General features: G+C 42.2%; 1 protein-coding gene across 2 annotated transcripts; it reads right to left on the minus strand.

Annotated features, from left to right (window-relative positions):
• Position 1: 1 nt before the first annotated feature.
• On the minus strand, positions 2 to 27,449 carry Drp2 (dystrophin related protein 2). Of its 2 annotated transcripts, none has more exons than XM_077106776.1 (22): positions 27,333 to 27,449; positions 22,936 to 23,099; positions 21,097 to 21,253; positions 19,783 to 19,903; positions 17,718 to 17,986; positions 17,194 to 17,340; positions 16,444 to 16,522; positions 14,740 to 14,800; positions 14,377 to 14,438; positions 12,434 to 12,508; positions 11,427 to 11,585; positions 11,078 to 11,182; positions 9,372 to 9,529; positions 8,866 to 9,032; positions 6,825 to 6,936; positions 5,445 to 5,581; positions 5,069 to 5,134; positions 4,756 to 4,821; positions 3,776 to 3,919; positions 1,923 to 2,160; positions 490 to 610; positions 2 to 193 (listed from the first exon to the last, which is right to left on the minus strand). In XM_077106776.1, exons 1-22 carry the CDS (start codon positions 27,447 to 27,449, stop codon positions 69 to 71), a joined length of 2,850 nt encoding a protein of 949 aa, XP_076962891.1. In that variant the 3' UTR covers positions 2 to 68. The 2 variants fall into 2 exon arrangements, with proteins under 2 accessions (XP_076962891.1, XP_076962890.1); XM_077106775.1 differs by having other exon boundaries at positions 11,078 to 11,163; positions 11,384 to 11,585.
• Between the last annotated feature and the right edge of the window lie 311 nt (positions 27,450 to 27,760).

A 27,760-nucleotide genomic window follows, 5' to 3' on the forward strand; every position in this document is an offset into this window, starting at 1 on the left:
AAGGCTGAGGGAAGATATTGACCAGAATCAGGAAGAATTATGGACTATAGAATGGGGATCTGGCTCCATCAAGAGGCCAGCAGGGTGCTGGCAGTCACATCAGAGCTTCGCACACTGGGGAAGGCATGGCGGAGCTTCTCCATGATGTCCTCCAAACACAGGCTGACATCTTGGCTCTTTGACCCCACATCATCTGAGTTGGAAAAGAGAGATTTGTGAAGATAATATTAAACTCTCTTATATGAGGTCAAGAAGCCAAAGTAGGATGCAGCTAGGTAGTGGGCAGACCCAGAACATTTACATCTTCCTGTTACTATGACTATTATGCAGGATGCACTCAATAGAAGAAACATATGAGTGAATTATCCCTCACTCTAAGATTGAAGGCATGAGGAAAAACCAGTTTTATCCTTAGCAGAACCTCGGGCAGGAAATCTGGGGCAGAACAAAGCCATGGAGGAAGGGGCTGAGAGGGGTTAGGGAACTCACCTGCAGCCTCAGTATCTGGAGTTGTCTGTCCCTTCTCTGGGGGGTGACTGCTTTCTGACTGCTGTGGAGATGAAGCTAGAGACAAATCTGCAGAGCCATTGCCTTCTGATTCAGTGGGTGGCTAGTAAGAAGTAAAGCATAACTTGAGTTTTGCTTTCCTAACCTTACTTTGACAGACTCCTGAGCTTATAAAAGACCTTAGAAATGCATTATCATCCCTGTCCCTTTGAATTTTAGAAGCTTTTGCCAGTGCACAGAAACAATGGCTTCCCCTTTTAGGAAACTTCTTAATATATTCAATTACCAATTAACTTGTTCCTTCAGCAACATGTATCAAAGGCTACCAATTCTTATAAGGATGGCAATGTATCTAAAGCTATCTTGCTGTCATATTGTCTATAATCAAGCTATTTAGAACCCATTTTTTCTGGACATGGAGAGTTGTACACCTGATCTTTGGTTTATGACATAACAGCATATGTTATAAACCTCCAGGAATTCATTTAGAGACTATCTCTTGAAGGATCTGGGAAAAGGTCAGGGAGTACTATTCCCTGGTAGATATAATGACAATAATAAGTAACATTTGTGAAAAGTGTACCACATTCCTGGCATCATGCTAAATACTGTAAATACATTATCTCATTTTATGTTGACCACAATTCTATGATGTTGGTGTTATTATTCTCTCTATGATGGAACTTGGGTTTAATGAGGTTAAGTAACTTTCCTTATATCCCATAGTCACAAACTGGCAGAGTCATACTCAAACTTAGGGCTGTCTGACTCCAGAGGCATACTCCCAGAAATGAAAGGAGCAAAAATTAGCAAGAGACTCCTTTATTGTAAAATTCCTCTTTTGCCAAACATATCCATCCAAACCTGCTTCTTTCTAGCAAATACCATACATGTAAAATCAACTTTTGGGATGACTTCGAAGGTTTTCCATTACTGGGGATTGAACCCAGGGGTGCTCTACCACTGACAATATCCACAGCCCTTTTTTAAAAAAAAATTGAAACAGGGTCTTGCTTAGTTTCTAAGGCTGGCCTTGAACTTGTGATTCTCCTACCCTGGTTGCTGGGACTATCAGTGTGTGCCGTTGTACCAGGCAGAAGTTCATTGTTTCAGTACCAGATTACAATGGATTGTGAAGAAGTGAGTCCTCAAAAGTCTTCCCTCTACCCCTTGAGAATTACACACAAAGGTGGTATGGAAGAGGGGTGAAAGTGAATGGACTAAGGATGTACCCATACCATTCCCTTCCTTCCCTCATCTTCTCCACTGCCAGCCCAAGAATTCTCTTCAGGAAGTTACCTGATAGCCACAGCCAAAAAGCTGTTTCTTCCTCCTCTTTGATGCACCTCCAACTCCCCAAACCTTCCCCCTATGCTCAGGTATTACCTTCATTCTTTTTCTGTCTGTAGTCTCACCTGCAGGAGCAGTTCCCTCAAGCGTTGCAGCTGGGACTCTAGTTGCTTGTTGTGGTCTTCAAGGATCTGCATGCGCGTCTCCAGGCGGCTCTTGTGCTGCCTGAGAATCCTGGCTTCAGCCAGAAGCTCCTCATTGCAGTGGTCCTGTGCTACCTCAGTGGAGCCCTCAGCTAGGTTGGGTGCCTCAGTCGCCTCCTCATGCTGCCACTTCAAGCGCCTCAGCTCTCCTTGGAGAATCCTGCCAAAGATAAAGCCAAGATCTATGGCTCTAAGAGAGTACTGACCAGATCCAAGATGTCCCTTCATATACCAGTGAAAGCAATCCCCATGCTCTCCCATCCCACTTTCCCAGTCATATTCTTGCTCGAACTACTTCCTCTCCAGCATGTATGCCATTTACTCTGACATTCTGAGACTTTAGAGCAGAGGGAGCTGACATTTAACATAAGAAATATCTCAGGGCTTTGATGTACTGATTTAGGGATTAATTCTGACCTTAAAAACAGACAGAAATGTGGTCTACAAATAAAAGAGGCATTAGGGCCACTGACTCACCTTCTCTGTTTTTATATTCCAGGAAAAGATATAAACAAGAGCTCGCCCATATTGCCTCTTTTCTCCTTAGCCCTCCTGTGTGGCCCACTTTGAATGGCCATGCTAGGTATCAAGAAAACAGATTCCAAAGATACAGCTTACTTTGGGGGACATTACTCTTTATTTATTTATTTATTTATTTTGCAACAGATCAGAATCATTATCTGCCTAGTATTTCCCAAGGCCTGCCCTCTGATATTCTAATGCAGTATTTCTCAAACTTTCTAGTGAGAAACAAGGGTTTTTTCCTACTCCATTGTGGAATGATATGTGATCCTAACACACATGACTAGTCCATGGTTCACACCACTTGAAATCCGCCATACAAGTTCAGCAACACTCAAACTAGCCTCAATGAGATGGGTCCACTAATGATGTGTCTGTATGTCATGGCAATGTCCAATTGCTAGAAAAGTTTCTAAAAGCTTACTCTTTATGTATTTGTATTTTCTGGACTGGTGACAAACACTTTGCAGATTGGCTCTTGTCTGCATTCTACACTCTGAGGAGCAGGGTTCCGAAGACTTGCCACTCCAAGTGTGGTCTGTAGACCAGTGGTATGGGTATCCCTTTGGAAGGTGGTTAGAAATACAGAAATTCAGGCCCTACCCAAACCTGTGAATCAGAATTCACAGTTTACCAGGCTCCCCAAGTGACTCATGTGCACATTAATGTTTGACAAATGCTACTCTAAGAGTTATTACAGATTCTACTTCTTTCAAAGTGCCTTGGACCTTCCAAAACTCCTGCTACCATCCCTACTTTATGGAGATTAATGCCATCCCTATAATCTTTACTTTCTCTCTTCAAGCCTTCAAGTGATCCATAGTGTCATCATCTTCTGAAATATTTTCACTAGGTGATAAATAATTCTTTCTACTTCTGGCATGGAAAGTTCTTTGAGAGCAGGGACATGGCATAGTCTTATCTATATTTTCTGTATTTTCTATATATGCATCTAGTTGGTACATGGAAAACTTGGGGTTAAATTAAAAGAATTCAAATAATTACTGTAAGTGCTAGTGTTTATTGAACAGATACAGTAAACTAGGCACTGGGCTAACCCATTATATGCATGATCTCATTTGGTCTTCATAAATGACCCTAGGAGGTCACTTTCTAGACAAGGAAATGGAGCACCACAGAATATAAGTAACTTCTTCATGATCACACAACTAAAATGTGGAAGTGCCAGGTCTTAAACCCAAGCTGTCTGCTTCTGAAACCCACACAAAATTGTGCCGTGACCACACACACACCGGTTCTCATCTTCTAAATGGGCTAGGATCTTCTCTAGCTCCCCCTTGCTTTCTGTAGCCATGCTGCATGGAGCCTGCTGTCCGAAGGCTAGCTCCCGGTCTGTGATGGGGCTGGAATGCCTCAGCAGGTACTGGTCCTCATCTCTGCATTGGGTATTAGGAAAGGAAAACAGGTGGCCAGCTTTAAATAGAGAAACAACTCAGGGTAAGAGTTCTAAGCACTCCGTTCAGGTCCCTGGTGATACATGCTGGAATATTCACTGTTAAGTCACATAGAGAGGGAAAGGCTAAATATTCAAGCTTTGGAGGGATAGAAGTTTTCAAAGGTGGCAGCAGATATGGTCAGGGGTACTGGGAATGAATATTTTCAGGCTTATGGGTCTTCTGGGTTCTCCTTAAAGATCCCTAAGATATAATGAGCGAATCATTTCCTTTTCTGTGCTGTTTTCCCTGTACCCCACTTGCCTTCCTCACCTCCCAGAGGGATTTAAGTCTCAGTCAGGACCAGATTGGTCTATGTAGCTGACTCCTCCTAGGCTATCAGAGCAGAACAGGAACTTCCCCAGAGATGTAGGACCTCTTCCCTGGACTATAGCACAAGTGAATGCCTTTGGCTATCCTTTAGTCAAATCCCTGATGTCTCCCAGGATTAGAGTAACACTAGGTGGGGCTTTGGTATCTTGAGAACAAGAGAATAGCTCCTTTCTGCAGCTTTAGATGAGGGCATATATTCTTCTTTCCCAAAGTTGGGCATAGAAGAACAGAATTTCACAACAGGAAGGGATTTGGGCAGATGGCTCATTCAGTGGATGGAAGGAAGACTGCTTCTCTTTCTAAACACTGTGCCAGGAAGCAGCCTTCCATTTTTAGGGAGTCAAGTACCCTAACCATCACACTCTTGAGGCTATACCCTCCTGGATAGTGTCAGAAGGATCCCAAGGAGAGCTATTTCTGGAAAACAAGCAGCTGTGGAAACTCACATGCTGTCATCTGGGGATAGGCTGTCATTAAAGAAGGAGCAATTTTGACTTTCCATTTCAGCAAGTCTGGGAAGAAAGAACAGAGACAGTAGAGAAAACAGGATGTGGGGGCCTGCTTTCATCTCAAGAACTCTAATCCCATAATAGGATCATTGGCACTGGGAGCTGTTCCAACCACCCCTAAGTGTTGGGACTTGCTGGTTGCTGCACATCCCACTGTGTACATCCCCTGGCCCTGATTCAATTCTCATTGTCCCAACTGAAAACCCTTCCCCATTAGACTTCCTACAATCCCCCCACCAAAACCTTGTACCTGCTAGCAAAATGCTCAATTCGAGAGTGTGTGTCAGCGTGTGGCAACATTGGGGAAGAAGCCGGCCTGAAAAAAAGCAACAAAGATTCAGAGGACCAAAGATTAGACAGCTACATCACCTGTTTCCTCAATGCCTTCCCCCATTCTACCCCTTACATTGTGGAGATGGGCAAGAGCTGATTGGAACAGGATACAGAATCTGGATTCTAGCCTATATCTCAGGCCTGAGTCTAGGTCAGCCCAAGCAGAACTGCCCTGTCACTGGTGGAATTCTCCCTGGAATGTTCTTCTAGCCCACCTGAGACTAGCTCCTTCACAGCACAAACACAAGGTCAGTGAGACTGCCCACAGTCCCTGCTCCACCACTGGTACTCACGTCTCACTGCAATCTGCCTCCAGCACTGATTGTACAGGCAGATAACCTCGCTGAGGGTGTTTGCTGAAATAATGTTTTGAGCGGAATTTGTTCTTTAAGGTTGTGGCAAAATCTCTCATGTTCTCGCTGGATGTTGTCTGGTGGGAGACAGGACAGAGAGACTCATTTTAGTGGCTTCCAGATATTCTGGGAAATTGTGGCTAATCCCCTAGAGCAAAAGTGATTGGAATTCCACTCCTGTTGATACCTTCCACACCCTGCTCCTAGCTAAAGTTCTAGAAAGATACTCGCCAAACTATGAATACTGGTTGTCTCTGAGAATTTATATTGGAGGAATGGAGGCCAGGTAAATACAGGTATACTTTCATTTTATATTTTAAATGCTTCTATCTGTATAATTCAAATATTTTTACAATGAGCATATTTTGTTAATTTAAAAATATCTTTTCAAATAAATTCTGAAAATGTAGAGAATGATCAAGAGGATTATCAGCTTATCCTCTCCAGCTAGTTTTCTGTATTTGACTTTTTATAATGTTTTCTTCAAAATGATAATAAATAAAAAGTAAAGGGAATGGTCCCTGCTCCCACCTGGTTACACATGTTTCTGTGCAACAGAATTTGAAGAAGAGATGACAGTTTGGAAATATGGATTATAGGGAAATAGGTTGAAATATGGGGAGATGGGATGGGTGAAGGAGCAGTGAGAAGGGAATTTGGGATATACTTGGGGCTCTGGAATATGTGGGGGAGCAGAGTCGTCTCAGGAAGTTACACAGGGAGCTATGGGTCTTGAACAAATCACAGGAGCAGTTATGGCTGCAGTTCAGAAATGCTGACCAATCTGGGCTCAGATGACTGTGAAGGGCACAGTTGCCAGTGAAGATCAAGTGGAATTTATGGGATAAGGTAAAGAACATATAATTTTCCTTCCCGAGGAACTGAGTAATTAATTTGAGCACAAACTCTGGTGTTGACTAGAAGAGATAGAATCAATGACAAAGTAGCAAGGAAAGACATTGTGGTCTACTGTAGAAGCAATGAAGGAAGCTAGCCAGGAAAAACTCAAGTGGGCAGGATAACATGAGTCATCTGCAACTGTCTTTTTCACTCTATTTCTTTCCTGAGCCTTTTCTCTGCAGTAAAATAATGGGTGTTCTTTAAATGGCTGAGAGTGTCATGGGCCAACTGTGGCTCTAGTGAGGGAAAAGCTCCAATGGAAAAATAGAGGTCTGAATCCCCTAAACTGGTGAATTACTGGGACATTTTGGGGAATGCTCCCAATAGGATAGCAGAACAGAGTCAACTTTGGGAAAAATGGATCAAAGCCTAGAACCTGAGAGCTGCCTACCCCTCCCACCTAGCCCAGAGCCTCCATACCGGTGTATAATATTCCATGATGGGGTAATGCAGCTTGTTGCCTTTGCTGGCCCTGCCAGTCAAGAAGCAGGTCTGGCAGATATCCACATTAAATTGTTTCAGACTCCGGTACCTTGGGGAAAGGAGACATTGTACGAAAGATAATCCAGTGTGCCACAGTGACTTCACCCATTCCCCTGACATCTAAATATACACATGTGTTAGAAGGGGATGGGACATGGAGTCATAACATGCTCAACCTCATAGACATAGCAGTGGCTGAATCCTCAACAGATGGGGAGCCTTATTTTAGAGATTATAACTCTTCATGATATCATAAGCCCATATTCCCATGAAGTATGAGAAAGAACATTGTCTCACCACCTTATTTTTTAAAAAGTAGGTGGGGAGGGGAATAGTGGTAAAGATCTCATTGGAGCAAATAGCTTTCTAAACAAGAGTAGTCCAAAAGCATCCAGGATCCCAGGTACCACCACTTACCTTGGAGTAGTTACACATGTAATATAAAGGCAGCTTACTATCCTAGCCTTGGTTAAGCTGGCTATAAGATATTTCCAAAGTTTATTTATAATAATAACTCTATTATTACATAATATAGAATAGCCTTTTAGATCTACTTCTAAAGCCTGGCTAAAACACCCAGACTTATTAGCATAGAAGAATGAAACGCTGAGACTTAAAGGAACTCAGCTGAATCAATATCTAGTCCTAGATCTACCATCAACTAGCTGTGTGAACTTGGGCAAGTCACATTCCACTTCTATTTCTCATTTGCTCATCTTATAAAAAGTAGGGTATTTGTCAGGTGTGGTAGCACACATCTATATTCCCAGTGGCTTGGAAGGCTGAGGTAGGAGGATTGCAAAGCCAACCTCAGCAACTTAGCAAGGCACTAAGCAACTTAGTGAAACCCGGTCTCAAAAAATAAATAAGGGCTGTGGATGTGGTTCACTGCTTAAGAACCCCTGAGTTCAATCCCTGGTACAAACGAAAAATATCAGGGTATTTTTAGGAACAGTAGTATGAGTTAAAAAGTTGAATATTTTATGAAGAAGGCCAAATTCAAGACAGTGGTTACCTTTGTGGAAGAATGAGAGGAGAATGTAATCAGGGAGACTTAAGATGAATTATAATAATGTTTTATTCCTTAAGTTTGATTGTGGGTATATACTGTAGTGTGCTAGCGACGGTTCCTTATTAGCTCGCAAGAACTGGCTGTTCAATTTCAAGTGTTTTCTAAGCCATTACCTTATAATGAAATTATAAATGCTCACAATTAAATAAATGATACTGAAAACAAAGGTAATATTCAAATCTCATCACTTCTTAATAAGTTTATTATGATCTATGCTCTTGTGATTATTTACAACTATTGTACTGGTTAAGTATTTTTTTATCTGAAATGCATGAGACTAGAAGTGTTTCAGATTTCAATTCTTCTGATTTTGAAATATTCACACATGCTTTTCTGGTTAAGCATCCCTACTCTAGAAATCCACAATGTTCTAAAATAGATTTGGGAGCATTTCAGATTTTTGGATTGGGGATATTCATCTTGCATCTGCTTGGTGGAAATACTATAAATGCTGTGCATCTCTTCCTGATTCTGCTCAGGAACCTCCTGTAAGTAACCTGACATAGGCCAGAGTAGGGATATTTATACCACAGAATTTAGCAAATATTACAAATCAGGTTTCCTTTTTTTTTTTTTTTTTTTTACTTTCTGGGGAGTTGATTGTAAAATGTTTGTTGGCACACCATTTGGTACATAGGAATTCTTATAGTATTTGCTATACATTTTGTAGGTTTTTAGTACTTCATTTGTCAAAAATAAACCAAAACTAAAATATTTCATAATTTTCAATTTTTAAAAAGTTAAACATTTTGCAATAGAAAGAATTACAACAATATATAATCATACACAATAGTTTAGCTATAACTATACAATAATTATATAATGTGTTATCTTGTAATATCTGATTTATATTTCCCATGACATATTTATGATGATTATCATCCCAGCAGGTATTGTTTCTCCTACCTGAACCCTTTGATGGGGCACTGTCTACAGATAGAGCACTTGGTCTGATGCTTTACTTGCTCAGCAATGGTGACCCGATGCAAGACAGCCAGCCACACCATGGACTGGGGCTCCAAGTTGACCCATTCCAGGAACTGGGAAGCTTCAATGACTGGCTTCCCTGTGCTCTGGGGAAATAACAAGTCCAATGGATATGATTGAGGCCCAACATATCTTGTCCTTAAGAGTGGCAGCCCTCCAAGAAACAGGGGAACCAGCAGGGTCTGGGTTGGCCTATTCTTCAGAGGTTTCCACCTGTTACCCTGTCTTAATGGAGCTGGCACATTCCCCAACAGTACTGCAACCCTAGACCTAGAATATCCTCTGTTCTGTTGTCCCATCCCAACAAACTCTCTTACATCTGAATATTTCATGTTAAAAGCTAGTTTTTGGTCCTCCTTCAGTTCCTCCAACCCTTTCTTCCATGTTGCTTCCCTCCATCCTGCCCTTCACAGTTCCATACTCACAAAACGGAAGCAACTACGGACACTGGGCTCCACATTGCTGCCCCCAAATGCTGCCACTTCACCCAGCTGACGGGGCACCTGAATGGCCTCATGAAGCAGGACACCGAGGTGGCGCTGGTCACACTGGCTGCCTGAATTGGCCACTTGGCTGAAGAGGTCTGCTGGGCCCACCATGAAGAATGGCCAACCCCAATGCAGGAATGGCCAGAGAATGATATAAGGAGAAAAATCAGAAAAGGAAGACAGGGAGAGAATATATTGATGAAGCTAATGATTTTTGAAACCAGAATACATAGAGATTTATCCCTTAGCTTCTAGAAGCCTAGAAGTTCTAAAAAGAGCATTCTCTGAGTTCAGGGAGCAAAAGCAAGACAGACACACATGGAAAGCATCAGGAAGAGAGGGAGAAATAGAAAGAGACAAAGAAGGACAAAAAGCAAGCTGTGTGTAAGAGTAGTGCCAGACACAATGATGCCACTGAGAAAACAGATTCCTTAAGAAGCAGTATGAGAGCTCAGGCTCAGGGGCATTTACACATGCATCACAGTTGGGCTTCCATACCCTATCCTATTCATGTAGTTTAATACTGCAGTAATATCTCAATAGTCCACACAAATAGAAGGAAGCAATGGCATGGATAAATCAAAAAGAGGTGCTAATTCAAAACATCCGATCATCTAAAAATGACCTCTACGTGCTGTGCAATATACTAGAGTACTTATATTTGAATATGGACTGAATTGGCACTTCTAGAACCTCCTCCATCTCAGGCCAATCTTAGCAAACCTCTTCCAGAGGTTATTGTCTGTCTGCTTCATACCTCGCCAAAGGTCTAGAAAATACACAAAAGCAGAAGGCAAAAGGCCTGGGTTTGAGTTCTGGATCCATTGCTCACTAGCTTCAGAATCTTGGAAAAGTCATAAACCTCTCTATGCTGCAGTTTCATTACTTGAAAATTGAGGACAAATAATCACTGTATATCATCTCATCTCAAAGGAATGTTGAATAAAATAAATAATAGAGCCATAAACATACTTGGAAAAGTCCCCTTCCCTTTGGAAAGTACATGCTTTCTATGTACGTCTATCTCCTTCTCCAGACTGTAAACCCCTTGAAGCAAGGACCATATTTAATTTGACCTAGCATTCACCCCATTTAGCAGAGAGCTCTATATACATTAGGATTTAACAGCTGCCGCTGTGCTGCAGAAAAGTTCAAAATGCTGAATTACAAGTTTGAGGATGGAGGGGAAAACAAAGATACCATAAACCATAAAGTTTAAAAACTACAAAACTACGTACTGTTCATCTCCTAGAGAATGTTGATTATTGCAACCTGTCTATGTAATGACATGAGAAATCTCCAGGAGAATGTGTGACACACCTTCAGCTTCAGACTAGAACTAAAAGTCAGGGCCCTAGAAACCCCATGATATCAACATGGATTCTAACTAAGTACTTACATCAGATCAGAAGAAACTAAGCCCCTCAGAATGACACTGGGAATAATAACAAGCCTTAGGGTTAATTTGGCCTTTGGGTGCCATGCATTCTTGGCAATCCTGGACCAAGAACCATCACAAAGTGGGTCAAGCAGCCTTCTGCTGAGTCACAAGACTTACCTTCTGTTTATCTTAGACCTTTACTCCTCCCTGAAACACCTCTCCCTCCACCCAAGACCACTCCAGACTTTGGAGTTGTACTCACACTGAAGCTTTTCTTTCACTTCTGTGCCACACAGGCATGCAATGCCAGTCTTAAAGGACAATGCCCGCATCTTTCCACTGCGACCACTAGGTTTAAAAGAAGAGACTAAGAACATGAATATATGTGAAGTGTTAACATCTGGGCAGTCACTGTCCTCACTGAGTTGACTCCAGCAGAGCTCTGACCAAACATGCCCCAAACTGAGCTGGGTCCAAGTCCACCACGGGAGCAACCCCTTCCCACCATATCCACTGAAGATGTCCCACTGAATTTATCCTGGAAGTTGGCAGGACTGAAATTGCTTACCTATCAAAAACATTAAGGAGCCAGTTGAGGCTCATGTCTACACATAGTGGCACATTGACCAGGATGCCTCTTTCCTCCTCTAGCCGTTCATATAAGGCAGTCAGGCAGTGAATGACCTCTACCACATCCATCACATGATCACTGGCCTGCAGATCATGCTCATTGAAGATCTCCAGGGCTGTAGTTAGAGTTACCAGATCCACTGGAAGAGAGAGGAGAAAGGGAAAATATATAGCCAAAAGTAGGACACCAAGTATTGAACTAGGAGATAAAGTCACCGACATCCCCACATTTGACTCAATCTCCAGACTGTGTGCTTATATCATGTACAAGGATAATATAAGCTTCTCCTTTACTAAAGACCCTTATCCCAAGAAGGGGGAGCAGCAAAAGATCCCCTAAATTAATCAAACATATTTATATACTCATATTTTCTTTGACACCAGTTTCAAGAAGATGATGAGGCATGAATAAATTCATCTCCTATGATCTCCTAAGAGATCATATTTTGTTTTAAGTTTCTCTGTCTTTACATAGTTTTCAACTTTAAGTAGGTCTATACTTGAACCTTGTTCTGAAAACCTAGATAATATTGGTGAAGGCTTGGGTATGGCTGGGTAAATATGACACATATCAGGAGTACATTTTAATGACTTCCAAGGCTGAATGAGCCTACCCAGATATGCCTAGGCCAGGAAACTTGAAAGAACAGTTATTGCTATATCCAATAACCCCAAGATAGCAAACCATGATCTGGATACTTCTGGACAGGAACTAATTGCTTGATTATCCTTGTTGGGCAGGGGGAAAGGGACAAAGAATTGGATAGCTATAGGGTTAATTTGGAAACAAGTCTAGGGGTTGGAATGAGTAGAAGAACCCTAGAAAGAGCATGTGTCTACAGACAAAATATGCAAGCCTTTGGAGAGTTCCCACCAAACCAATAAACAACAATCCTGGCCAAGATAGGATGAAAGTAGGAAACAGCAGACAGATGAGGAACAGGACAATGAAGGTCAAAGCCTTAGGGAAATGTGACAGGAGACATACGGCGCAGGGCCTTCTGGACTCTGCGGAGCTTCATGGCAGTGCGATAAGCTGAGAACTTAATGTTGTTCAGATCAGCTGCAAAGAATGGAAAGAGACTCACTCAGATCAGGAGAATGCAAATTAAAACCCCAACAAGATACCATGTTATTCCCACCAGGTTGGGGAAAAAATAGAAGTCTGACAACAGCAAGTGTCAACGAAAATATGTATGAATGAAAACTGCTAGTGTAAGTGTGAATTTATATAATCACCTTGAAAAACAACTCAGGCATTGCCTAGAAAAATGGAATGCTCATGTATCCTACCACATAACCAGGTATATATCACACAGCAGTAATTTATAAACATTTTTGACCAAGATTCACAGTAAGAAATTCATTTTACATCATGACCTAATATGCAAACACTCTTTTGTGAATGTTTAAATGACTTAAACATGTCAGAAAACAATACCTAACATATTCATTAAATATATATGTTTTTTGTATATCAATCATACTTCAATAAAGTATTTTTTAAAAAGAATAGAAGGGAACCTCAGTCAATAAGCAGGTGGAACAGAAGTGAGTGCTTTGTTCTTTCTCCAAAAGCATTCCTTTCTTTCCCTTCTGCACCTTCCTCAACTGGAGGCTGTACATTTCTGACCAACTATTCTATCATTACATTAGGGAACTATGCCCATAGATGTGAGGTCTAATCTGCTTTTTAATAATGTAAAAACAAAATTACTATCAAATACAACACTTACTAAGGATTTGTTACATATTGACATTTCTTAGTCTATTTCAGTTTTAAATGCTTGTTACAACACACCAAAATGGTGTTATAATCCATAGACTGAAAATCATGCCTTAGAGAAATGCTTGCACACAAGTACGAGAAGACATGTATAAGAAATCCTTAACAGCATTGTTCTTCTTAGCTCCAAACTAGAAACCCACATGTTCATCAACAGTAGAATGGATAAAGAAATTACTATATACAATGTAACACACTAGAACAGTGAAAATGAATGAACTGTATTCACCTCATCAACATGGATAAGATTTGCAACATAATGATGAGTCTCTCTTCCTAGTCAAAGATACGGCACACAAATGTCACACTCATTGCAGCTTGGTCAGTGTCTTTCAAAGCAGATTAGACCTCACATCTATGGTCATAATTCCCTAATGTAATGATAGAATAGTTGGTCAGAAATGTATAGCCTCCAGTTGAGGAAGGTGCAGAGGGGAAAGAAAGGAATGCTTTTGGAGAAAGAACAAAGCACTCACTTCTGTTCCACCTGCTTATTGACTGAGGTTCCCTTCTATTTTTTTTAAAAACACTTTATTCAAGTATGATTGATATAAAAAACATATGTATTTAATGAATATGAAACATCATGAGTTTGGAGATAAGTATAAACTGTGAAATCATCACCACCATCTATGTCACAAATCCATCTATCACCTCCAAAAGTTTCCTCCTGCCCCCTTACTAATTATTATTATTATTAGTGGTCATTGTTGTTGTCATAGTAGTAGTAGTAGTATGTATGGGATAAGAACATAATATCTACCCTCTTAGCAAAAATTTAAAGTATGAAAACAGTATTATTAATTATAGGTACTATGCTGTAGAGCTCTAGGACTTATTCATCTTATATAATTAAAACTTTGCAGCCTTTGACCAATATCTCATTTCTTCCTCCACCAGGCCCTGAAACCTATCATTCTACTCTCTCATTCTATGAGTTTAGATTCCTTACATAAGTGAAGTCATGTGATATTTGTCTTTCTGTGCCTAGCTTATTTCACAAATGGCAGGATTTCTTTCTAAGGCTCAACAGTATTCCATTGTGTGTAGATATATTTTCTCCATCCATTCATCCATTGATGTACATTGCAGGACAAAGGGAGCTGTATAGATCCCCACCCTATACAAGTACCCCACATTCTTACCTAATGTTTGGTATAACTCAGTCATCTTGGGATGGTCCCAGCATGTGGTCTGAGCCTGGTGGCTACAAACAAAAGCATCAATAGTGCCATCATCCACCCCCCCACACACACACACATACAACACACACAGCGATACACTCAGTGATAGGTTGGATGTAAAAAGCTACAATAGAACCCTGAAGGTCCCAAAGCACAAGGGTTCACCTTTACCCAGGTAGAATCTTGAGCTCTTGAGATGAGTAAGAGGAAACACTGGAGTAGATGGAGGAATCCCCACAGACAAGGAATGACGGGGATAGGTAGGACAACCAAGGAAGTGGGTGGGCAGTTGACCGACCAGTTCTGATTCTGACGATCACTCACTTGATGTAGTAGGGAACTTTATTGGGTGAAATTGCTCTTTCCCAGGGAACCTGGACAGAGGCTGGTAAAGGAAAAGAGAAAGAAAGCTGGCCACTGTCCGCTAATGGTCTTCAGGCCTCCCAGTCTCCTGGCCATTCCCCTGCTCTATCCTCCCCAAAAAGGCAGTCAAGCCCCAAAGGAGATGTCTCAATTTCACTGCCAGTTCTTAATAACCCATGAGGGTGGGCAAACATTTCTAAAGAATACATTGCTCTCCCTGATATTGGGAAAGGGGAAAAAGTTGTCCCTGTGCCCTAATACATCAGAAATGTGGCTAGGATACAAACAGGAATACATGATGTTGCCTACCCTGACATTCTTCTCCCTGAACAGACTGCCATTTCTACCCATTTAGCTGCAGGCAGCTGGATTGATCCTGTGCATATGAAGTGGATCCTACTTTCCTCATGGGATTTAAAGCCCTTCCACAAGAAGGCCAAGTTTCTTATCCTGTGGGATAGAGGGAAACAGTACTGCCCATTTCTCTCCTTCTTTCCCCTACCCTACCCACCTCTTATGAGGAACTCTGGAAACTCATGCCTCTATCATCCCTGTGTCTTTATCCACCAGATCTCCCAGGAGAGACTCAGCAAGTCTGACTGACCTATTCACGACAGTTTCCCTGAGTACAAGAATCCTCTGTGGGTGTAGATGCATGTCACTGATTATAACAGTAACAAACCTGACCATGGTTAATGATTATGGTTCTCCTACTATGTGCCAGGTTAGATGTGCTCATACTTTGTATACAGATCTAATTTTCCTTTCTGTATATCCACTGCTACCCACCTGGTCTGGGCTAGATTACTGCAATGTGCTTCCTCACAGTTTTCCTTGATCCCATTCTTGCCTCCCAACAATCTACTCTTAACACTATATTCAAACATAAGTCCGATCACATCATCACTCATCTCAAACCCTGCCAGTATACCTCCATTCTATTTGGAATAATCCTAAGTTCTTATTTTCACCTACAAGACCCGCTGTGCTCTGGCCTCCCTACTCTTCCTCCTTTTGCTCTATTGCACATGGACCTCCTTTCTGTTCCTCTGTACACCTCTGCTTTAAGAATCTCAAATTGCTGCCTAGTATCTTTCCTCAGCTACCCCATGGTTCATTCTTTTGGTTCCTTTAGGCATCTGTTCAATTGTTACCCTCTCAGTGAGGCTTCTGTAATATCTTTTCCCTTAAGTACTCCCTAACCATGCCTTCCTAGCTTTATTTTTTTTTCCATAGCACTTGTTATAAATTGACCTTATACATATTTTACATATTGGTTTGTAATATGCCTTTCTTCACTAGAATGTAAACTGTCCTCCAGTATCTAAAAAGTATTTGGTCCACAATAACATTATTTAACAAATAAAATCATTTAATTCCCATAGCCTGATGAGCTAGATAATGTTTTCCTCTTTTTATAGATAGGAAATTTGAGGTTCAGAAAGATTTTTCAAACTTATACAGCTACTAAATTGAGGAACAGTGACTCTGACCCAGGTCTTTCTGGTTGGAGAACCTGTTCTTTTAACTATCACTCTGCTTTATCCCTATTGCTTCATGGATGCCAAGTTATCCTAGGTTTCACGAGGCCCCCAGAGAAAAATGTAGGTTCTCTTGGAAGGTGGTTGAGGTTCTGCTAAGTGAAGTTCAGTTTGGCTCACATACAAGAGAGGAAGTGCTGTGACCCAGGTCCAAAGTCCCGATGGGCATCCTGGAGCTGCTTAAGCCTCTCACCAACTGACACCTATGGAAAGAACAGGTAGAAAAGCAATAGATCTATTCTAGTTATTTAGTTTTGGATCCCCAGGTTCCATCAGATATCCTTTTTTTTTTTTTTTTTTTGGTACCGGGGATTGAACTCAGGGGCACTCAACCACTGTGCCACATCCTTAGCCCTATTTTATCTTTTATTTAGAGACAGGGTCTCACTGAGTTGCTTAGCACTTCAATTTTACTGAGGCTGGCTTTGAACTCATGATCCTCCTGCCTCAGCCTCCAGAGCCACTGGGATTACAGGCATGTGCCACTGTGCCTGGCCCAACAAAAATCTTCATGAACTCCTTTATAGGCTGGCTTTTCTCTGGTTCCAGCCCCTCCAATCATCACCCAACTCCTAGCCTTCCCACATTCTCCAAAGCAGAGAAGAGCCACCCTAACTCCAGGTCACAGTCATTCTTGTCCCTGTCTACCCTGAGTGCTCAAATCTAAACAGGTCCCTCTCATTTCTTCAGTTCAATCATTCCCTGTAGCTCAGAGGCAAGAAGCTTATTCCCAGATCACACATTTTCTAGTACTCTTTTTCCATGTAGGTTTCATTTCAATACACTTTCATTTCCTTTGTGCCTGAAGAAGTTTTCCCCAAGCCTAATTACACTGAGGTGCTTCTGCACAGCTCATTCCAGGCTGTTTTTCTACCTGTAGCTGTTTCCACCGGATGTTGATCTGTTCCAGGGCCCGGGAATTGTCCATTGACAAGTGCACATCAGAAATGGCAAGTTGGTGTGCCAGATCATTCACCAACTTCACTCCATCTTTCATGGGGGAAAATTCTTCTTTGAATAGCTGGAGAACCAGGACCAAAGTAACACAGCAGAGAGTGGGAAAGAGAACTCATTAGTCATTGACCTCAACTCTTTCCTCTTTACCAGGTTTTCTTTCAAAAACACAACTTAGGTGCTTTCCTATTAGGGCAACAAGAATAAGTGTGTGTGGCCACTGTTCTCATACTCATCTTCTATTCATCATAGAAAATCAGAGAAAAACTGTAGAAATATAGAGGGAACTACAGCCAAGCCAGTCCCAAATCTAGCACATAAACCAGAAGAGGTTCATTTGTGTTCCAAGACAATGATGGAGTCTCAGCAGGAGGAATATTATCGGGAATCAGAAAAGCATCAGGTCTCAGATGTGACTATAATCAGGGGAGAGGTCCTGCATACCTTAATAGCCTGGATGTGCTCTGGAAGTGAATCAATGAAGAGATCCCCAATAGGTTCCCAAGTGCCTCGGACTCCCTCAGCTTGTGTCAGAGTAGTGCTTAATTCCTCCATTGCCCCTTGGATCTCCAACAGCTGCTCTAGAGTGCGCTCAATATGACGGTGCTGGTCCACACAGCGGGCTGTCAGTTTCTCCCATAGTTCACTGGCTACTGTCGCCTGCTTCCATACAAAGCGGCTAAGATTCTGGATCCGTTGTCTGGGGGAGGTATCTGCAAGTGTAGACAGGAAGCCAGATCAGGCTAAACAGGCCAGAGCAGCCCAAGAAAAGACAGACATCCTTTTGTATAATGTGTGTGTACAGGTGCATGCTTGTGTACATGTTTGCATATATATTCATACTCACACAAATGCATATTTTACATGGTTGAGTTCCTTTTGCACATTCAAGTTTCTTTTGAAATTAAACTTTATTTTGAGATTATTATACATTCTCAGGTAGTTGTAAGAAATAGTACAAAGATCTCATGCCCCCTTTGCCCAAATGGTAACATCTTATATACCTATAGTACAATATTACAACCAGAATTTTGACATTGACATAATCTACCAATTTTGTTCAGAGTTCCCACTTTAGTTCTATACAATTTTACCCCATGTTGGTTCATGTATCTACTACCACTTTGGTTTCTCCTGCTTACTATATCATCAAGTTTTCTTCATATTTTAAAAAATGGGCAAGGTGGGGCTTGGGTTGTAACTCAGTGGTTTAGCGCTTGCCTTGCATGTGTAAGGCACTGGGTTTGATATTTAGCACCACATAAAAATAAATAAAGATATTGTGTCCATCTACAACTAAAAAAATATTTTTAAAATGGGCAAGGTAAGTAGTAAAATATTTCAGTCATATCCATATGACCCTGGGATGGTTTTGCATTAGTGACTGCTATCCACTTATATCTAAAGGAGGAAGGCATTTTATAAAATTCCAGCATGGATAATGTTGGTATAAAGTGCCCAGGTTTTCTTCATAGGCTCATAGTTTGTAGATCTCTTCTTCCTCCTTTAGACTTCCCCATGGAAGAAGATTCAGAGCCCTAAAATCCCAGGCGAATTCAAATTGTCTTGCTTTCTTTTGCTCATGTCTTATCTGTGACCCATTGGGCAACAAATTAAGTACTAGCCCTCTTACTGTGAAGCTAGAAATAAACAGAAAGGGAATGGAACTGACAAATGGCTCAATTAGTGAGGGCTCCTCTCCAAGATATTTACAGCCTATCTCAGAGGGTTGAGGATTCTTTTTGGAGAAGAGGGCTTGCTGGGCTATCATCCCTTGGCGATTAGACCTAGTCAATATGGATCCTACCCTGCTTCCTTGTAAACCACTGAGAGTATCCCTCTCTATCAAGGGAGGGGCTGGAAGTCATCAAGGTTGTTCAAAGAGCTACACTCAATTTTTTCTCTCAAAGGTCGTTGCCTAATTTTTAAGATTTTAAAAAGGTTTTTAGTTGCTGGTTGATTAGAGTATTGCTACATGTCCCTCTAATGTTGGAATAAAGTAGTATGTTTGTTGAATTGTTTTTATGCTGGGGATTGAACCCACTGGCACTTTACCACCACTGAGGTATACCCCAGCCCTTTTTACTTTTTAATTTTGAGATAAGGTCTTGCTAAGTTGGCAACGGTAGCCTTGAATTTGCAACGCTCCTGCCTCAGCCTCCAGAGTTGCTAGAAAACAGTATTTTTTGAAAGGACCTACTGCTACTTTTACTCACAGTTAGTTTGATTGATTTGAATGTTTTAAAATATTTTCATGTCTCATTAAAGTCTTCATGTGATATTCCAGAGAGCCATATACAGCTTTGGGCCATATGCTGGTGATCCCTGTTCCAGGTCCTGTTCTCTTTCAGCTTTTTCTTACAATATGAATCCTGCTTCTTTCCAACTTTGAACTCATGGGAGAAAACTAGCCTCCCTTATATGAGAAAATGAGTTTGGGGAAAGCTGGAAGGTGTTTGTTTAGTGGTAATAGTTCAAAAAGAAGGGGATAGAACAGAAGACCACTCACCTTTGCTCTCAGAATGAGACTCCTCTAATTCTTCAAATGGGTGCTGGGACAGGAAGGCCTGAGCTGACTCCAGCACAGAGTAAATATAGGGGCCCCGAGATTTGACTTCTTCCATAAAGGCCTGTGAAGTTTAGCAATGTAGTCAACAGGAAAGGAAAGTCTTTCAATCACTTTAAATTACATTCTACAATTAATAATCTTTCTTCTTATCAGTACAACTTGATTTGGCATTACCAAATGTCTTTGAGTTACTAGATCAAAAGAGGTATGGTCCTGCCTATAGGCAGAAGAATAATTCTAACTCATGAAGGTCTATTTAGTATGAGATGAGTCTGGCTGTGTCACAGGATAAAAAGAAATGTGGGGATCTTGTTTTACTGGAAGACTGAGAAAGTCCCTTTTAAGAGAGAGACTAACAGGAATAAAAACAGAATGGGCAGAAATTATATTCATTTTTGTAATTTTTGTGAAACACAGAGTACATATATCAGAAGTGCATAGATTGATAAATTTTCATAGTGTGATTCCATCTGTGCAACTAGTACTGAGATCAGGAAATAGAACTCCACCAGCATCCCAAAGGACACCCTGGTGGCCCCTACCAGTCAGTATCTCATCCTTTCCCCTAAAAGGTAACCATGATCCTGATTAATCACCAATTAGTTTTTTGCTTACTTTCAAATATAAGTGGAATAATACAATATGTTTTATTTTTATATTTGGTTGCTTTTCACTCAAGATACTGTTTGTAAATTTCATCTATGTTATACCATGCAGTTATAGCTTATTTTCCTGTTGTATTATATTCCATTCTGTTTCATTTTAAGAGATATTGTTATTTTCTGATTATAGAGGCAATATATGTCACAAAAATATTTAAAATTTTAGAAAATTATAATCAATAAAATTAAAATGAATTCCAATTTCATCTCCTAGAGTTAACCATTGATAACATTTTATATAGTTCCTTCCAATGTCAAGATATATATACATATCTATATATATGCATACATATCTATATACATTTTCACACAATTGAGATTCATCTGAATGTGGTTTTGTATCCTATGCATTTTCACCTGATATCATATTATGTTCATTTCTCCATGTCCCTGTTAAAAATCAAGGCAGGATTCTAAATAGGACAGAAAAACAGTCTGTGAAATACTATGCACAGACTAGTAGGTCTGCATACAGCTTCCTGTTGATTTGGGTGTCTAAGCAGAGCTGGGTGCCTGTCTATCAGTGTATTATGGAAGGGACTCCTCCCATGATGAGAGGCTATACAATATGGCCTCCAGGATTCTAACCTACCGCATGTGTCTCCTTCTCCTGTTGCACCAGGGCCACATCCCCTTGTAGGGGCAGTTGAGCTGATAACTCCTCATCCTTTTGGCTGAGCCAGTCAATAATTTCTTGTAGAGGGAGTTGAAGCTTTCCACTGTGGTCTGTGAAGGCCTCTAGGCGAGCACTGCACACAATGGGTAAGACCAGTGTTGTTCAAACTTCTTTTTAAGTAACAAAACATATTTTTCTCAAACAAACACTTATGTGGAACTTTAATATATAAAACATATTTAAGAGTAGCTGCTCTACTGGAGTGAAAGGACGCCCAAATCCCTCCTTCTTACCCATCCACAGAAGCTCCTGAGGCCCCTCCAAATGGATCACAATACCAAAACCAATGGGTCACACCACAGGTGGTCAGATAACCCAAATTCAAATAGCTTAAATGTCATTTTTTTGAATGTCAGTTACTTCAGTTGAATGCTCATCATCAGGCTGGGAAGGAAAGAAAACTGAGCAGGGGCATTAGGGATGACAGCTGTTCCCTTCTCCCCCTGGAAAACATCTAAATCACATAAAACTGTTCATCCATAGAGGCTGTTCTGAGCCTGCCTTCTAAGCACAAGAGGATGTGGGAAATGGAAAAGGCAAGGTAGATGATTGATCAGGGCCACACATATGTGCAAGGATGCATACAAATATAATCAGCCTGAGGGACCCAAAGGATGACAAGGAGTATTGGCTTAAGGTCTAAGATATGGAACAATAAATGTGTACCATATGATCATCTCTACCTCCCCTTATCCAGCAAATGAAACATGAGCTTAAGTCCCAGTGGTAGGAAGTTAGAGGCTAGTCATGGTTGAGTGCAGCCACTGAGCCCATTTCCCTTAGCTGGCAATAACAATTATCTTCATGCATTGCTTCCCTAACCTGGGCTAAGCCCTTTACCTAAATCATTGATTCAACTAATTCTCACAACAACCTTATGGGATAGGCATCACTATTGCCCAGGGAGGTTAAGTAGTTTGCCCAAAGTCACACAGTTAAGAGTCACTGGTAGTGCTATGATTTGAACCCAGGTTATCTGACTTCAGGGCTGGCATTCTTTCAATTTCTCCACATTGCCTCAACCTCACCAGAGCCCACCAGAAGCCAGGAGTTTGGGCTTTGATGATGGGGTGGAGAGGAAAAATGTCAGGCACACATAGAGAGGTAGGGGGAAGAGAATAACACATAAAAATTGTCTTCAGGCTCTTACTGGGTTTCCCTTAGCTGGGCTGAAAACTAATGGGTAGGAATAGAGGGCATTAAAAAATGGGAAACAATCATGAGACCCACAGGATAGAGAACAGCTATGAGAGGAAGTGGAGGAAGGGGGAATCATTTTCTTCATTTACGCATCAGCATGTTTAAGTTTAGAAAACATTTCACATTCTATTTGAATTCTCATGATAATACTGAGGTAGTAAGGATAGGTATTATTCCTTCACTGATTTTTCCCCTTAAAACAAAACAAAAAAAGTAGAAGCTAACATTCTGAGAACTCAAACAACTTATCCAAGGTGACACAACTACTTAAAATTGAGGCTCAAATTTAAATGTCCTAAATTCTAACTCAGGGTTCTTTCCCCAGTGCCAGATAAAGAGGGGGAGAAATTATCTTTAGGCTCTTGCTGAGTTTCTCTTATCTGGGCTAAAAACTAATGGGTAGGAATAGAGGGCATTAAAAAAGTGGATAGTAAAGCTGAGAAAAGGAGGGGACACAGGCTTGAGAGGAGAACGACAAAGTACAGCAGCTAAAGAAGCCCAATGCTGTCACAGCCAATTCTTTATGGGTACCTGTTTCTAGGGGCCAGGCCTTACCGGAGGTTGTGAGACTTCTTTTTTATTTCATTCCAACACAGATTCATGGCTGATGGTTCCAGGGGGTCAACAGCACCAATAGACCCGTTCAACAGCTTTGGACTTAGGCAGGGAACCCTGGCACCATCCTGAGAAGGTGCAGGGGAGGTGACAGCAGCTCTAACCTGGACAGAAACACAGACATCCTTTGATCCCTGGAGTGTGCCATGCCTTCATCTATGTCTAGTCAAGGATGGAACAAGAGTAAACAACAAGAGAGAAGAGCTGGTCCCAGGGTTCAGAAATCCTATTTTCTATGGGTGTGTTCAGAGGGTGAGATACAAAAAGAATCTGTGACCCCTATTCACTGCAAGGCTTTCTCTTGTTACAGGTCAGTCCATAGAAATGCTGACTACTATTATTGCTACTCTTATTGTAAGTTCTGCCAGGACCACTGTCCAGATGGGATTCTGAAAGAACTTTTGCATTAAGTAAGAAGCTGGTTGGAATTACCCAAATGCTGACAACCATAGCATTCAAATTGAGCCATAGGCTCATATTTCAGGGTCCCACAGTTTAACTAATCTTTTAGAAAATAAAGCTGAGAGGCTGGCCCATAAAGATTCAGAGAGGGGGCACTGGGGATATAGCTCAATTGGTAGAGTGCTTGCCTTGCATGCACAAGGCCTTGGGTTCAATCCCTAGCACCACAAAAAAAAAAAAAAAAAAAAAAAAAAAAAAGATTCAGAGAGGGAGCAGAACAACCAGAGCTGTCAGTAGTATATATTCTACTCCCCAAATGGACCTAGGCCTTTATGTGGTCTCTTCACTTTCCCACCTGTACATCCCACCAGTCAGGAAGGTTGGAAATCATCCTAAAGAGCACTGGTTATGAAGATGAGCATGAACTAAGCGAGGACTTAAGCAGCAATCTGAATCCTGATCTCCAAAGGACTTTGACCCAAAGTCAGCAGCCAAGAGGACAAGCCATGGAACTTACCAAGCTCTAGCCTTGGGAACTTTGGCTCATAGTCCATTACTTGCTCTGCCATGTACTAGTAGGACCCTATTAGGTTATTGTGGGGTTTGGGGGAAGTGTAGTTATGCTATATAGCCTTTAAGAAAGTAGCTACCCATAGCACAGTCCCAAGCCTGCTCAGCCAGGGATCAGGATAGGGCAAGGGCAAGGGAATTAGAATAGGAAATCTCAACTTGAGCTGCTCTGCCCCAGCTAGAGACCCACAGGCCTGCCTGTCTATTTTGCTGCTTTCCTGTGGAAAGAAACTGGCTCTGCTAGTGGCTGAGACTCCTGTAATCTCCCCTCCCTTTAAACCATACTTTGTCCTCACACAAGACTCTCCAGGCAATCTAGGAAATCAATCATCTCATTAAAATCACAGCTCACAACCACACTATGAAAGCTAAGTGAAGGAGCTTCCAAGCTCTGGGGACCACGCTCAGAACTCAGCCACCCTGTGGTTCCTGAGCTGACCCTACCTGTGCTGCCTGGGGAGTCCATGGCCAGATCAGGCAGCTCCATGATTATCCCTCAGCAGGAAACCAGATCCAGTGTCTAGTGAGCCACAGGCAGGCAGAGTCCTGATGAGCTCTGAGCAAGCCTACTCAGGGAGGCAGGAAGAACTGAGCCAGGCCAGGAGGCGGGGGCTGTCACCCTGTTTGTTTATTGACCCCCCAGGAATCTGGAGGGGGCGGCTATGTCAGGGCCTGGCTGTTGAATCACAGCTTTGTTCCTGCAGAATTCCGGCTCGCTCCCAACTGGGCCCGCCACACCGGGGCCAGGATGGCCCTCCCAGGCTGGCAAGGATGGCAGGAGTGGGACTGGGCATTCCATGGTGCTTAGGAGGGGCATACAGAGAGTAGCTTCTGTTGATTTATTTTCCCTTTCCATGGAAGACACAAAGGGCTCACTCCACCTCCAGGTTCATCCCATCCTCTGAGGTGGAAGAAAGGATCAGACCTCTTTGGTGACAACCTCTGGTAAGTAATTTCCCCAAGGCCTGGCAGGAGGATAAGTTTGGGAGAGAGACAAGCCTTCTCCTCAACTCAGTAACTAACCAAGCTTCCTCAGAGGCAGTAAGGAATATATGAGGCACACCTGTGGACAGATCCATGGGATGGCAGCAACAGGAAGCAGGGGCAGCCAAATGCCTTTTAATTTAATTCTCATTGAATGAATGCAGGGGCCAAAAGATTCATTGGAGCCCACTGTGAAAATATGGGAGTGCTCTGCCCTGACTTTGAGAGAGAGAGAGAGAGAGAGAGAGAGAGAGAGAGAGAGGATTGAAGGAAGAGTCATAACATTGAAATTTCTCACTGTACTCTGAAGACAGAGGAACATGGATGGTCTCTGGGCTTCCCTGTGGAGCTGTTCAGGAAAGGGAGGGGCAACGGAATCTAGCAGCTCCATGCAGGGTGCCAGTGTCAAAGAGGTTCCTGTAAAGCCCATGTTACCCTTGGTGGAGCGCAGGGAAATCCTTTCCCATAAGTCACTGACCAAGGAGTAGACCCCTCCTGGAAGTGGCTGCTGTTTTCCATATCCTAGCAGACTTGCCTGGGAAAAGGTTAACATTCCTGAGCTGGGTTTCCACCCCTCAGCACTTAGGGAAAACACTTCATTTTTACCAAAAAGAGTTCTGTTCTCATCCTCATTTATCTCCCACAGAGTTTTCTGTGCTTTACACAGTTTCACATTGTTTCCATGCTGAGGCCCACCTACAGGAATAGTTGGAACAGCTGTCTGACCCTTTCTAGGGGTTTTGGGTGGAGCCAACTGTGGTGGCTAGGGGATGACAGGCCAAGAGTGGGGAGTGGCTCTAGCTCTTACATGCAGCTTCACTTGTTCTGGCATAACTGGGCTCAAGCCAGTCTCAGAGAGTCCTCTGGAGTGAATATACCCCAGAGTTAGAAATAGTCTATGTGACCTAGCCATAACCAAGTTGTCCTGGCTGTCCCGGAGGAAGCACCCACGATAATCTGGGTTCTATCCATGTTAGCTTTTAATTCCCTCCAGCCGTCTTGGTTTCCTAACCCCCACCCAGCTCCCACACTATTCTCCAGCACCCTGTTCTCCTCTCTCCCCCAGTTCTCTTTATACTCTCAAGTCCCACCTAACAGAACTAGGCACAAAATAGGCAAATCATGAAAAGTAACTGTTTTCTATTTCCTTATCAATTGCCTTCTACTTCTGGCTTTTGTGGCCAAGATGTCTGCTTCTCACACCCAACTCCCCAAAGGGCTTTCTACACATCCCTTGAAACTTTGAGACAAAGGCTGTGTGGGAAGAGAAACAAAACCATGGCAGAAAAGAGTAATTGGGATATACCATTCACACTCACAAAATAAAGTTCTCAGGCCCCTCTGCCTAGGTGGTGAAGCCTGGAATGGGTGAACATTGAGCAAATCAGCCTTTTAGAAGGGCCCAGGCATCTCAATTTTGCAACCTCATGAAAGCCCCACTCCAGGAAAGGGGTAGGTAACTGGCAGACTCATAAAATGACCCTGGGTTTGATAATATGCTAGAGCTAGAAATTTCTCTCTGGCTAGATATGGGAAACAATTCAGAAGGACCTGACCTTCATGTCTCCTGGACCTGGACCTTCCCTCATTATCCTCTACATATAGGCTCTCCAGAACCCACATTCTTCATCCTACTTTCTCCCTCCTTTCTTCTCCCTGTACATTTAGCTGCCCTTGGTACTCTAGCAGTGACACAGCACTGCAGTCCAATTATGAGACTCTAGGAGACATAGTGCTTGCTCACATCCCTGTGGTCCCTGGATCTCAAAGCAACCCAAAGTATACTTATGCATCTCCCTTCAACTTTCCTTGGACCTCCCTCATCATCAGGAAAGATAGATGCCCTCTCTAGATTACTGTCTTTCACACATTGTCTACCCTCCTACCAGCATACACATATAGATATGTACACTGCCATCACTGTGTTAAGAAGGGAGAAGAGAGAGAGGAGAGACAGGTATGAAATCAGGAGTTCTAATCTTGGCTGAGCCAGGAACTACAGGGAATACTGGGGACATGAGAGGAAAAGCCAATGGCATGAGAAAGATACCTGCAGAATGTGAGGTATATCACAAAGCAAGGGAAGGCCTTGATTCGTCCTAGGCAATGCCTTGAAGGTTCATGCTATTCTTGAGCCTCCCCAGATCTGTAACTCACAGTGGGCCTTTTGGCTTGCCCAGCCCAACACCTTCCTTGCACCATGCCCCCAATAAAAGACCTTATCAGTGATAATGAATGGGCCTCAAAGAGACCCCATGCTATCCAAAGGGTTTCATGCATACAGAGAACACCCCTAAGCCTTAGAAAACATGGGTACCCCAAGGACTGACATAGATTCCATGTCCACTCTTTCTCCACAGGTCTTTCTTTTACTCTTGGACTCTTACCTGAGGCTGGGTGCTTCGGAGACTGCTGCTCTGATGGAATCTGTCAGCAGCCCGCCATTCATGACAACGTGGGAGGGTGTAAGGGCATCCCTGCATGACCATAGGTTGCATCAGAACCAAGGCTCATGGGGGGTGAGGATGGGCAGTAGACTGACTTTTGAGCATTAAGCACCTGGAAGAATAACAAGGACAAATTTCAAGTCAAGACTAGTGCCTTGATCAGTTATGTAAATAAGTATTCAAAGCTTACTGATGATCAATTAATTCTTCCTTGGCCACCATATGCCATAAAATACTTTAATTATTGATTAAGTCATTATTTATTATTTACATGCTAGCTTGATGCCAATGATACAAAGATGAATTGATGCCTGAGGTAGGCAGGGTAGGCAGTCAGGTAAACTAATAATTATAACAGAATG

This window comes from Callospermophilus lateralis, chromosome X (assembly GCF_048772815.1).
Source record: "Callospermophilus lateralis isolate mCalLat2 chromosome X, mCalLat2.hap1, whole genome shotgun sequence".
NCBI classification, from domain to species: domain Eukaryota; kingdom Metazoa; phylum Chordata; class Mammalia; order Rodentia; family Sciuridae; genus Callospermophilus; species Callospermophilus lateralis.

Coding starts and splice junctions, on each gene's coding strand:
- Drp2 (XM_077106775.1), bottom strand. CDS start 27,449: ATGCAACCTATGGTCATGCAGGGATGCCCTTACACCCTCCCACGTTGT. Junction 9,530..11,077: donor AGTGAAAGAAAAGCTTCAGT/GTGAGTACAACT, acceptor TGGGCCCAGCAG/ACCTCTTCAGCCAAGTGGCC. Junction 9,033..9,371: donor TCCGTAGTTGCTTCCGTTTT/GTGAGTATGGAA, acceptor TTATTTCCCCAG/AGCACAGGGAAGCCAGTCAT.